The following is a 12,416-nucleotide window of genomic DNA, read 5'->3' on the forward strand; positions in this document are numbered from 1 at the left end:
CTGTATTTCATCTTAATTCCATACACATATTCACAACGTACGGTATATTATTTGCTCAAAATGAGCTTTGACTTCCTTCCGTCTCTCTTTCTGACATCCCTATGACATTTAACATATCTATCGCATTCTCATGATCACTTCTTTATCATATATTAGCCTTAAGAAATCATATTTTTGTTTATAAATCAGCATCAAAATGCCTCATTACAGAACATATCACGTTAATGCTACAAACGTTTTCATATAAGTACAATTTTCTTTCAAATAATAAATTTGCTCCAGTCCTTTTGGTATTTTTCTTCGGGTCGATTCCTAATTCTCCCCGTCAGCTTCGCCAACTCCACAAATTCCACCATCTTAATTCTCCAATCTTCCAATGTAGGGAGTTCTTGCTGTTTCCACCTTTGAGCCAGGAGAATTCTCGCTGCCGTTGTGGCATACATAAATAAATTTACATCTTTTTAATGAATTTCTTCATTAATTATCCCTAATAAGAATGGCCCGAGGTACCACTGTAGTCCCAAAACATCTGGAGGGCAGTTTGCCTATGCCTGTTCTAGGAGTCCCTGGTTGGTCACTGTCTGGGGAGCAGGAGACTCGACTTGATCCAGCTGCTGAAATGCTCCTTTGTTCTTGGCAATTCCATAAAAGCCTCTGGGGTTGTCCTTCCACTCTCGTGATACTAGTCCCAGCAAGGAAGCCGACTGTCGCTCAGGACAAGCCAAAGGAAAGGAAGAGCTTTTTAACCCGGGGCCCAGTTAAACCAGGGAACTCACTCCTGCAACAGGCAATGGGGGTCACCAACCCAAATGGTTTTAAGAGAGGATTAGATAAATTCATAGCAGAAGGTGTGTCAGAGGCAGTATTGCTTCTGAATACGAGTCCTAGAGGCCACAAATGAAGAGAGGGCTGCCGCTGCGCTCAGGTCCTTCTTGGGGGCTTCCCAGAGACCGGGTGTCTTTTTGCCCACTAGGTGGGCCTCCTTTAAATCTGATCGAGTTGCAGGGATCTCCTTATGCTCTTAGAAAGAAGAGTCTTGGGTCAGGCAGGAGATCCCTCCAACCCACTATCCTGTCGCCAAGCAAGTGCTTTCAGAGAACCCTTTTCTCTGTTGGTTGGTTCCTGTCCTGTGCCAGCTACTGGTGTTAAGAGGCAGACTGTCCCTGGATGAGGAATCATAGAATCATAGAGTTGGAAGAGACCACAAGGGCCATCGAGTCCAACCCCCTGCCAAGCAGGAAACACCATCAGAGCACTCCTGACATATGGTTGTCAAGCCTCTGCTTAAAGACCTCCAAAGAAGGAGACTCCACCACACTCCTTGGCAGCAAATTCCATTCATCTCCCACAAAATCGTTTTTTCCATAGCCTACAGCGGTGGATGCTCCATTGTCTCTTATTATTGTGATATTATAATTTTACTGTGTTTTGTGCTTATTGTGCTACTGTGTGTAGAGCGCTCTGTGTTTCCGCTAAACTGTACGGTTCTTTCGGGAGTGGACACTCTGCCTCGGGAGAAGGGGAATACAGTACATGTTGTTGTTATTTAGTTGTTTAGTCGTGTCCGACTCTTCGTGACCCCATGGACCAGAGCACGCCAGCCACTCCTGTCTTCCACTGCCTCCCGCAGTTTGGTCAAACTCATGCTGGTAGCTTCGAGAACACTGTCCAACCATCTCATTCTCTGTTGTCCCCTTCTCCTTGTGCCCTCCATCTTTCCCAACCTCAGGGTCTTTTCCAGGGAGTCTTCTCTTCTCATGAGGTGGCCAAAGTATTGGAGCCTCAGCTTCAGAATCTGTCCTTCCAGTGAGCACTCAGGGCTGATTTCCTTCAGAATGGAGAGGTTTGATCTTCTTGCAGTCCATGGGACTCTCAAGAGTCTCCTCCAGCACCATAATTCAAAAGCATCAATTCTTCAGTGATCAGCCTTCTTTATGGTCCAGCTTTCACTTCCATACATCACTACTGGGAAAACCATAGCCTTAACTATACGGACCTTTGTTGGCAAGGTGATACAATACACATAGGCGCCGACTCCATGGGGCTTGAGGGGGCCGAGCCCCCTCAAAAATTCGTTTGGGGGCTCCGCCCCCCCAATAATCTCGGGCGCCCCTCCAGCAGAGCGCCACCGCCACCCCCCCAGCCCAAAATGCACAGGGTTGGGCTGCATGCCTCCTGCCCTCCCTCCCGAGCAAAAGCTCCACCCAATTTCCTTTGGAGCTGATTAATAGGCGCAGCATGCTCTCCCCTATTCGCTCACGAGGAGGCGGCGCCACTTTATTTGCATATTCATGAGCTTATTTATTATTCATGAGCTTTCCGGGGGGGGGGCCAATATTTTTTATAAGTCCGCGTCCCTGACAATACAGTACATACGGTACTATATTCCCGGGTAATAACACGTCTGTTTTTGCGCATGCGCTAAAGACCAGCGAGCCAAAAAGTTACGCATGCGCGGCGACTCCAACCTGAGATTTGTATGCGCCTGTCATGAGCTATGGCGAATGCGCATGTGCCTTATCCATCCGGGAATCTCGCATATGGGTATTCCATAAGGGAGAGCCGCGCTGCCCACGCACGCGCAGGAAAAACCCTTTGCTTCGGTAAAGGGAACGGGAACCGCCAGAAACGCGCATGCGCCGAGAGAAGCAGAGCCGCGAGTGCGCGTGCCGAAGTGAACAGCGGCGCTTTGGCAGCTGCGCCGCCGCCGCCAGTGCGGGTAGCGTCCCGCGCATGCGCGTTGGGCGGGCTGGCGGCGGAGGGGAATTACAATGGAAGATGAGGAGGTCGCCGAGAGCTGGGAGGAAGCGGCCGACAGCGGGGTGAGCCCGAACCCGGACCGGGGGCGGCGGGGGAGGCCGCCAACAGCAGGGGGGGGGGCCGCGGGAAGAGTGACTGGGCCCGGCCTCTCACGGCTGGCGGTGAGGCGCCTTGGGCTCCGCGGCGCCTGCTAGGCCTCTTAAAGGGGCCGCGCCCCATTTTCCCCGGACCACGTGCTCCCTGCGCGGACCCCCACCACACACCCCCTCAAGCTCTCCGAAGCGGCTGTCTAAGGGAGCTGCCGAGGAGGTGTCCCGGGGCTCCGATCTCCGCGTGTGTGGGTGGGACCTTCCCCCTCCCGTTCCTCTTTTGCAAGGAGGGGCGCGATGTGATTCTGGGACGCCTCTCCCTCCCTTGGGTGGCCCACCCGAAAGAGGGGTGGTTTGCACTTCAGGGTGAAAAGGCTCAGCTTCATCTCCCCGCATTCGCCTTGCCTGTTGGGGCCGAGGGAAGAGGGGACTCCGGCCTCTGAGGGGCTGCAGGTGGCCCCGCGTCGCCCCTCGAACAACAGAGGGAGACGCCTTGGGCTCGGACCAGGCTCTTTCGCTTGCTGGCCCAGCTGGTACTCCTCTCCCGGGGCTGTAAGGGGCAGCTCCACGGCTCTGGGGATCTTCTACATGCAAAGCGGGGGCTCCCCCGTGGAGCCAAGGCCCAGCCCCTGGTGAGTGCTCTGCCTCCTTGCAGCCGGGTTTGTGGAGGAGAAGGTTGCTAGCGCTTGGCCTCCAAACCCTGGGAGCGAGCCTTGCTGAGCCCCCGTGGGCTTATCTCCGAGTAAACAGTGTGTAGTAGGATTGTGCTGCTAGGGATGGTTGCGTGATGCCTCATTTGGAGGCAATTGAAGGCTTAGGACTAGTAAGTGACTTCGAGAATATTTCCAGGAAGCTCTGCCCTCAGACACCACCAAGGCAGGGATCTCAATAATAGGGACATGGCATGTATGGCCTGGATTTGAGAGGCTGTCTGCGTAGCATGTGTTGAAATGGACACAGCAGGAGCTTGTAGGCTCCAGATCCCTTAACCACAGAGCAGCTTGGAGTCGGTCAACTTGCTTCCTATCAGCAGAGTCTGAGCAGGCCCCTCTTCCCTGGAAGAATCCCAGGAATTTCTTAAGTGTCCCACCAGTAGACAAGCACGTCTGCTCACCTCACCCACGTTCTAGCCATTGGTCAGCTAGGTAGACTCCGATTAAATACATTTTATCACTCTTTTCTTGGTTCCCACTGGTGCTGCATGCAGTGCCTTTGGACCATACATTTGCCTAAGAGGTAGTGATTTGTTTTGGTTTTGCCTCTGGCAGCCCCCGAGTACCTTGTCAGAGGCTACAGCAGGGCGGATAGGCAAAGGTCTATCAAGTTTTGCCCTCCGCCTTCCAGGCAGAGAGCTTTATGACAACAACAACAATGTTATTATTTATATGCTTCCTATTGGACTGGGTTGCCCCAGCCACTCTGGTCGGTTTCCAGCAAAATACAAAAACACAAGAAAACATCAAACATTAAGAACTTCCCTTCAGATGTCTGCTAAAAGTCATATACCGGTAGTTGTTTATATGTTTGACATCGGGTGGGAGGGCATTTCACAAGGCGGTTGCCACTACCAAGAAGGCCCCCTGCCTGGTTCCCTGTAACTTCACTTCTTGCAGTGAGGCAACTGCCAGAAGGGCCTCAGAGCTGGATCTCAGTGTGCAGGCTGAATGATGGGGGTATATACAGGGCCATTTAGGGCTGTAAAGTTCAGCACCAACAGTTTGAATTGTGCTTGGAAACATACTGGGAGCCAATGTAGATCCTTTAGGACTGGTGTTATATGGTCCCGGCTGCTGCTGCTGGTCACTAGTCTAGATGCCGCATTCTGGATTAGTTGTAGTTTTTGAGTCATCTTCAAAGGTCGTGCACTGCACTGATACAAACAGGAGATAATCAGAGCATGTACTCTGACAAGATAGCGCACAGGCAGGTAGAGTCTCAGCTAGCATACCAGATGGGACTTGTAGCCATCCTGGACAGAATTGATCTGCACCTCCAGGTGAGAGTCCAAAATGACCCCAAGCCTGCACACCTGGTCCTTTAAGGGCACAGTTAGTCCATTCAGAATCAGGGAGCCCCCACAGCTGCCTGCCTCCTGTTCCCTAGAAACAGTACTTCTGACTTGTCAGGATTCAGCCTCAATGAATGTCCTGCTCACACAGGACATTCATCACCTTTACTGGTTCCGATTCAAATGAGGCGAGGAGCTGGGTATCATCTACATACTGGTGAACACCCTGCCCAAACCATATAGATGTCCCAGCAGCTTCATACAGATGCTAAAAAGCATGGGGGAGAAGATGGAGCCCTGAGGCATCCCACAAGTGAGTGCCCAAGGGTCCGAACACTCATCTCCCCACCACTGGAACTGTTCTATGACTACCTGCTCAATCACCTTGCCCAGGAATGGAAGATTTGGAATGGGCTGATAATTGGCCATAATCGCCGAGTCCAAAGATTTTTTTTTTAAGAAGTGGTTTCATAACCATTAAGGGTGTCCAGGAAGACCCATTCATAGAGGGAAGCATTCACCACTCCATGGAGCTCATTGCCCATCCCTGCTTGGCTTGCTTTCATGAGCCAAGATGGGCAAGAGTCAAGGAGACAAGTGGTTGACTGCACCCCTTGCTCTGCCATCTGGCTAGCATCCTGGCAACCCCCCTTGGCTCAGAAGGAAGAACTGTTGCTATGTGCGGTTCAGCTCCTGCGGGCCAGACAAGCAGCCACTTACTTCCAGGGCCCCCCAGAGCTGGCCCTGCAGCACCCACACTTCCTCAGCCTTTCTGAAGAGGTGGAGGGAAGAGAAGAGCTTTTGGCAAGTGAGGAACTGAGGAGTGGGAGTTGCGGGCTATCCCCCCCCCTCACATACTGCCTGGTGGTTGTTTGGAACAGGCTTAAAAGCAAGCTTGTGAGAAGCTTCTGAGAAAGCCAGGACAGATAGGGGACTTTTTTACTCCTCGATTAATGACAGCCGCTGAATCAGGGGCTGTTCTGGGCAGTGGGGTGATAGTTTTGTGCTCCTTTTTTGGGCTGCCTGGAGGCACTTGTTTGGCCAGCTGGGGTGGGATAGCTGGACCAGGAAGTTACCCCCCCCCATTGCTCCTGTGTTCTGACTGAGCAGCGCTGTTGTTCAAATGTGGGCTTCGTGGCTTCCTTTTGGGGAGAGAGGCCAGGGGCCATCTGCACCCATCCCTCAGTGTCTGTTCACACTCTGGCTGCCTCTTTCACAATGGAAAGGCTCTAATTTAATAGCTCTGTTTAACAGAACTTGTCTCCTAGTCCAAAGTCTGGTGGATGAGTTAATTTTTGAACCATAAAGGGTTAGCACATGGCACAGTGAGGGGTTTCCCCTCCTCCAAGCAATCCAGGACAGGTGTGGGGTGGTGATGAAATTGATCCTCATAGGAGGAGGGGGTATCTTTTTAAGGGGTACCCCCTACAAGTAGGGTTGTTCCAGTTGGGTCTTTGCAAGGGGTCTTGTGGGTCTCCTGTTCTGCTTCTTTGGGGGAGTCTCCCCTCCCCCTGATAATTTTTTTAACTGGAGGTGCTCACTCTCTGCTTTGGGCCCAAGACAGCTAGCACCCACCCCACCCACCGGTTTCCTTGTGGGTCTGCCTGGGAGGTACAGGCACCCAGGTGATGCATTTGCCGTGTGCCACACTTGCACCCAGGGGTGTTTGCTGCACCCATAAAAATAGACTTATCTGTCAGCTGCTTCATTTGGCCAGGCTGAAAGTCGGACACTAATTTTAACCCACTTTCTGCACAGCTCGGTGGCCAAGCACCCGCCAAGAGCAGTTGGCAGGAATAGTTACAGGCAGATCTGATGTCAGGACAGAGCCTGGCAAAGGGGAGGCTCTGCCCTTCCTCCACAATTCTCATGTACCTTTTTTTGTCCCATCCCGTCCCCCCGTATAGGGAACATCTGTGGCCCTCCAGATAATCATTGGATGCCCACTCCTATCCTCCTCCCTGACATAAGAGCATAAGAAGAGCACTGTAGGTAGATCAGGCCAATTGCCCATTTAGTCCAGCATCTTGTTTTTACATTGGCGAAGCAGGTGCCCATTAGGAAAATCCCTCAACCAGGATTCGAGCACCAGAGCATTCTCTTCTCCATGAATTTGCCTGATCCTCTTCCAAACCCATCCAAGTTAGTGACTATCTCTTCTTCCTGTGGAAGTGAGTGCCAGACTTTCATTATGCAAAGAGGCTGGACCCAGTTGATCTTTGCGATGCCGCAGGAGCATCTTCAAGTTCCCCTGGGAGCAGCAGGGCAGCCACAGAGGGTTCACCCTGGCTCGGGGAGGCCAATGGGGATCCCCCTTCACCTGTGACTCTGAAATGCACTACGTGAGATTTGAACCCTGCCCCGTTTTGTTGCCTTGCAGGAAATAGACAGGCGGCTAGAAAAAAAGCTGAAGATCACCCAGAAGGAAAGGTGAGGACGCTTCATCCTCTGGCTGTCTCTGGCCTTGGCTATTGCTAGGACCTTGTGGGGGTCAGTGGAGAGTTGGGGTTGTGTTTCACTTCCTTCAAAAGGAGGGTTGTCTAAGGAATAAGAGCTGCCTGAAGCATCTTCTTGCAGGGCGGTAGCGCCTTCAGTTCCCGCTGATTCCGGAGAGGCCACTTCTGGCCGCTAGGTGGTTTGGAGGGAAAGTGCTGAGTGTATCTGTGAATGCTGAACAGGGGAAACATAGAATCATTGGGTTGGAAGGCACCACAGAGGTCATCTAGTCCAATCTCCTGCAATGCAGGAACCCACATTTTGCCCATTGTGGGGCTGGAGCCCACAACACTGAGACGAAGAGCCTCATGCTCTACTGACCGAGCTCTCCCAGATGAACGCTACTTGGTTCTGTTCTCCCAGCCAGTCTCACTTGGGCTCTGCTGACCCAGCTGCCAGGAGACGAGGGCTGGAGCCCAGGGCTGCTGCCTAAGCTCCTTGACTGTTTCTTGCAGGAGTGTTGGTGCTTGCGGGAAGGGGAATTGAACTTTCTGCAGTGGGAGTGGAAGAGGAGCACACAGTGGGGAGGCCTGGTGGGTTTTATTGCGTGCTGACAGTTCCTTCGCTGTAAACATCGTCTGAGGTGTGTTTTCTGTAACTTGTGCTTTGCATGTGTCTGTTTTCGGCCAGGTGAGGGTCCTCAGCCCCTCTGCAAGGAGCGGGACCCCTTATTTCCCCCTCCGCTCTCTCCCTCTCAACAGCAGGAAATCCAAGTCCCCGCCTAAAGTGCCCATTGTGATCCAGGACGACAGCCTTCCCTCGGGGCCGCCTCCGCAGATCCGGATCTTAAAGAGGCCTACAAGCAACGGGGTGCTCAGCAACCCCAACTCTGCCAGCCGGCCAGCCCTCCCGGTGAAGACGTTGGCACAGAGGGAGGCCGAATACGCCGAAGCCCGGAAGCGGATCCTGGGCAGCGCCAGCCCGGAGGAGGAGCAGGACAAGCCCATCCTCGACAGGTGCAGGGCTGCAGCGGCAACGGCGGGGCCCTGATCTCCTACTGCAAGAGGCCCAGACAAGCTGGAGTTCCCCCTCTGGGGCAAGGCCCCGGTGGGACTGGGGCTCAGGAGGAGGTGGGGGCACATTGGCTGGCCTTGAGCTGAGTTCTTCTGCCCCAGCAAGCAGGCATGTGTCATGTGCTAGCCGGGAACGGGGACCCACCAAGGGGTTAACTGTTGTCCTGTTCCAGCTGCTTGTGTTGTGAGAGAGAATAAGCTCTTGGGGTGCCCCCTCTGCCCCCCCCCCAAGTGCAGCAGGCAGTGGCGGAGGAAGGGGGTGCGCCCCACACCAGGTGTCATCACTGATTGGGAGGGTGGCAAAATGAGTTTTCTTTAAAAAGGGGGTGGGTTCACAAAACTTTTCAGGAGTGACGTGGTGGCTTAGGCACCTGCAGGTTGTGCGCGGCCTGAAATGTCAGTGTGGGACTGCCTACTGCTTCTCCCTCAAGTGCCCTGCAGCTGAGGGGGAGGCGGTGGAGAGGCTCGCCCTGCCCTCAGCTGCAGGACATGCCCCCACACCAGGCACCTGAGCAGCTAGCAGCAGGCTTAGTTTGACAGTCCCAAGCCAGCCCTACTGGGGACAGATGAGGAGCCTGGCTTGTGCCTGCTCTCCTTTCTAGCCAAAAGGTGGGAGGTTGTGTCCCCTGAACCCAGCCCCCTCAGAAAGGGAGCTGTCCTGAGCCCGTGGCCCCCAGGGGAATCGCCTATTTCATGTTGCCTGCGGGCCCTTTGCTCGGCCATGCTGGGCGTCCTCTCTGTGCGAGTCTCTGGAGCGCTGTGTTGCCGTCCTCTTAAGGCTGCCCTCCCTGCTCTTTCTCTTGACAGGCCCACAAGAATCTCCCAGCCAGAGGAGGCCCGGCAGCCCAGCAATGTGATCCGGCAGCCGCTGGGCCCCGACGGCTCGCAAGGCTTCAAGCAGCGCAGATAGGAATGGCCGTCCGGCCGACTTGGCGGCACTCGAGCGGGCACCTCCCCCACCCTGGGCTGCGCGGTGGCGGCAGTGGACACACGAACCTGAGCAGGGGGAAACTACCCGGGTGACTTGCACTGTGATCTCCTCCTCCTCCCCCCCCCTTTTGCTCTGCCTCCTGTGCCCTTCTGCCCCTGGCACTGTGACCCCCGCCTGCCGCTTCCCCCACTGGGATTGGCATACTGAGGGGGCGGGGGCAGGGCAGGGCAGGCTCCTCCGGGTTGCTGGGCTTGCCCACACAGCCACGCCTGCCAAAGCCAGCACCAGCAATAATAGTAATAATAAACGTTTGCGTCTCCGGGCGGGATGGCAGAAGGGCCGGGCGGCATTCTGCTTCTGGGAATGTGCATGTCTGTCCAGGTTGCTTGAGGAGCGAGGAGCTAGGCTCGGCGGAAGGCGTGCACAGAACTGCATTGGTTTGCTTTCTGGGAACCGGAGGGGAAGAAGACGCCAGTGACGAAGGGGCGGGTGTGTTCGCTGTTTGGCTTGTTTATCTCAGAAGCGGGGGTTGGCATAGTTCGAAGAGAAGCGAAATGGATTTGGAGGCGCTTCAGATAGTAGTGGGGAGAGGTTTTCGCGTGCCCGGCTTCCCCTATCCACTGCTGCTGCGAAGCAGATGGAAAGGGCTCTCAGGCGTCTGCGTGGTGGGCTTTGGCGAGGCCTCTGGCTTGGGGTGACTCGTCTTGGCCTGCACCCCTGGCCTGGAGGGTGGAGGGGCCGTGGCCAGTGCCTCCCTCAACTGCTTGTGCTGCTTCCAGGCGGAGGGTGGGCAGGTGCTTTTTGCCATTGGGGCGATGAGCTTCCCCGGCCTTAGACTAGTTTAGTTTCCCTGCTGCTGTCCTCTGCTGAGGCCATGGAAAGGGATAGGGGGAAGCCCCGTGGCCCAGCGATGCTTGTGCTGGCCAGAGTCGGAAGCCGTGGCAGGCGAGCTGTGAGCCGTGGGCCAGGATCGTGGCCTTGTTGCTCCAGGTGTGCTTCCGGTCCTGTCCCGGGTCAGTTTGCCACCAGAGGGCAAAGGAGCTGGGCACAAGCAGTAGCTGCCATGCGGGGCAGGGAGTGAATTGCCTTCCCTTGCAAAGTGGGAGGGTGTCGGGCTCAGCTGCTGCATGTCTTGCTGGGTGCAGAAATGTGTTTTCAGACGCCGCCGAGTAAGACTCAGGATGGTAAGCAGCTTCTTCTGTGTTGCTTTTCTAACTCAAGACAGAATCAGTTGGTTTTTCCTCAAGCAACAAGAAGCCCCTGGTTGGGCCCAATCCCTGGCGTGTAGCCAGCAGCTCCATGCATGCTGGCCCAGGTCTGCTGCGTTGTAGGTGCTCGGTTGGGCCTCCCCCGTCCTCTCTAGTAGCCATATTGGGGAGGGGCTCCCCCAGCACCCCCCTCTCTGAGTGACTGTGGGCCTGCTTGCTTCACTGTGTTTCCAGAGTCTGCCTTTCTCTCTCTCTCTCTCTCTCTCTCTCTCTCTCTCTCTCTCTCTCTCTCTTTTGGTTTTACTGTCTGGTTTTGGAGGATGTCCTGGGTGGGATAGTGGGGTAGGCGGGAGCTGCTTTGACTGGTTTGGGGCCAAGTGCCCGGCGCACCACAGCGATGCCTCCTCTTGTGCTGGAACGGAAGCGGAACTTTTGCCTACTTTGGGAGGGGGTGGGAGTTGTGGGGAAAGGTGTCTGTTTGTACATCAACCCAAGACATGTACAAAAATATTGCAGAATAAATAACTGGTCAAAAGAGTAATAATAACAATAAAACTACCTGTGTATAAAAAGTGAAAGACACGATGGACCGTTGCTGTGTTGAATTTGCTCCCTTCCTCCATTTGGTTCCTCCAGTGGCATCCTTCAGCCTCATGGGCTGCTCTGCGCTGCTCCTCCTCGTCCTCCTCAGGAGCGCTGGGCCTTGGGAGAGCTTGACATTTCTGCAGGGCCCTGACCCTTGGGTGGCTTTTGTAACATGGCCCTTACGCTTTCTTTCCGGGTGTAGCGAGGGCGGTGGGAGAGAGATAGTTATCCCTCCTGCCCAAGAGTAGGGAGAAATATGTGAGCAATAACTGCCTGGCATCACCATGACTTTCCTTAACTCTGCTTTGGGATTGGTTGCCTTGCGGGAAATGCCGTCTTTGGCTGCTGCTGCTGCTCCACCCAACTGCTCTTCTCTGGCTGCCTCCTTTCTTCCACTTAGGATTAAGTCTCCCCCATCTCCCCCGGAGTTGTACTTACCTACTTGCAAGTTGCTCCTAGGAGGAGGGCCCAAGCCCCACCAAGAAGAAAGGCGGTTACTGCTGTGCCACCAGCTGCACCATGGTCAAAGGGGGGGGTTGCTTCCATCCTGCAGGCAGGGAGGTGGCACCCTTTTCGCTTTCTGCCATTGGGGGGCTTCTCTGGCACGGACAATGGGGCTACGGTCTTGTCCAGGAATCAGTGTTGGAATAAGTTGAAGGCCCTCTTGGGGGGGGGACTGTGTGTTTGTATGTGTGTGTTAGAAAGGGGGGCAGTTCTTAGGGTGTGTGCATGTGTTCCCACATGGCAAGCAAAGAGGCTTCACCAGCCCACAGCCATCCTACATATGCAGACAAAACATTTTATAAATGTATTTTAAATAAATGTGTTAACTTTTAAGTATGCGGCCTCATTTATTCTTCTTATTTCCTCTTGGTGCGCTTGCATGCATTTCCCAGGCGTAGAAGGATCAAATTGTGGAGTTGGAAGGGACCCCAAGGCTCACCTAAACCCACACCTTGCAATGCAAGAATCTCCAATGCATTGGAGGTTTTCAATCAGGGAGTGGGTGGTCCTTTGCTTTAGTTAAGCATCCTTGGCAAATGACCACCCAGTCCAGTCCCCGATTGAAAACCTCCAGTGAAGCAGACTCCCACCACCTTCCAAGGGAAGTCATTCCACTGTCAAACAGCACTTAGTGTCGGAAAGTTCTTCCTGATCTTTAAGCAGAACCTTCTTTCTTGTGACTTTGAAGCCATTGGTTTGGGTTCTAGCCTCTGGAGCAGGAGAAAACGAGCTTGTTCCCTCTTCTATGTTCCCTTTTAGTCTCCTCTTTTCCTCAGCTAAACATACCCATTTCTCTCAACCATTCCTCATAAGGCTTGGTTT

The 12,416-nt window shown here is 54.1% G+C and overlaps 1 protein-coding gene across 1 annotated transcript; it reads left to right on the top strand.

Annotated features, from left to right (window-relative positions):
- Window positions 1–2,673: 2,673 nt before the first annotated feature.
- SZRD1 (SUZ RNA binding domain containing 1) lies at window positions 2,674–11,087 on the top strand. Its single transcript, XM_082229593.1, has 4 exons — window positions 2,674–2,822; window positions 7,238–7,287; window positions 8,055–8,309; window positions 9,174–11,087. The coding sequence occupies exons 1-4, from the start codon at window positions 2,772–2,774 to the stop codon at window positions 9,274–9,276; spliced, it is 459 nt and encodes a 152-aa protein (XP_082085719.1). The 5' UTR covers window positions 2,674–2,771; the 3' UTR covers window positions 9,277–11,087.
- The last annotated feature ends 1,329 nt before the right edge of the window (window positions 11,088–12,416 follow it).

The sequence above is a fragment of the Podarcis vaucheri genome (genome assembly GCF_965113315.1).
Source record: "Podarcis vaucheri genome assembly, chromosome: 7".
NCBI lineage: Eukaryota > Metazoa > Chordata > Lepidosauria > Squamata > Lacertidae > Podarcis > Podarcis vaucheri.

Excerpts from the sequence above, each read along its gene's own strand:
- SZRD1 (XM_082229593.1), top strand. The coding sequence starts at position 2,772 with ATGGAAGATGAGGAGGTCGCCGAGAGCTGGGAGGAAGCGGCCGACAGC. Across the intron at positions 2,823-7,237 it reads AGGAAGCGGCCGACAGCGGG|GAAATAGACAGGCGGCTAGA; the intron begins GTGAGCCCGAAC and ends GTTGCCTTGCAG. Across the intron at positions 8,310-9,173 it reads GACAAGCCCATCCTCGACAG|GCCCACAAGAATCTCCCAGC; the intron begins GTGCAGGGCTGC and ends TTCTCTTGACAG.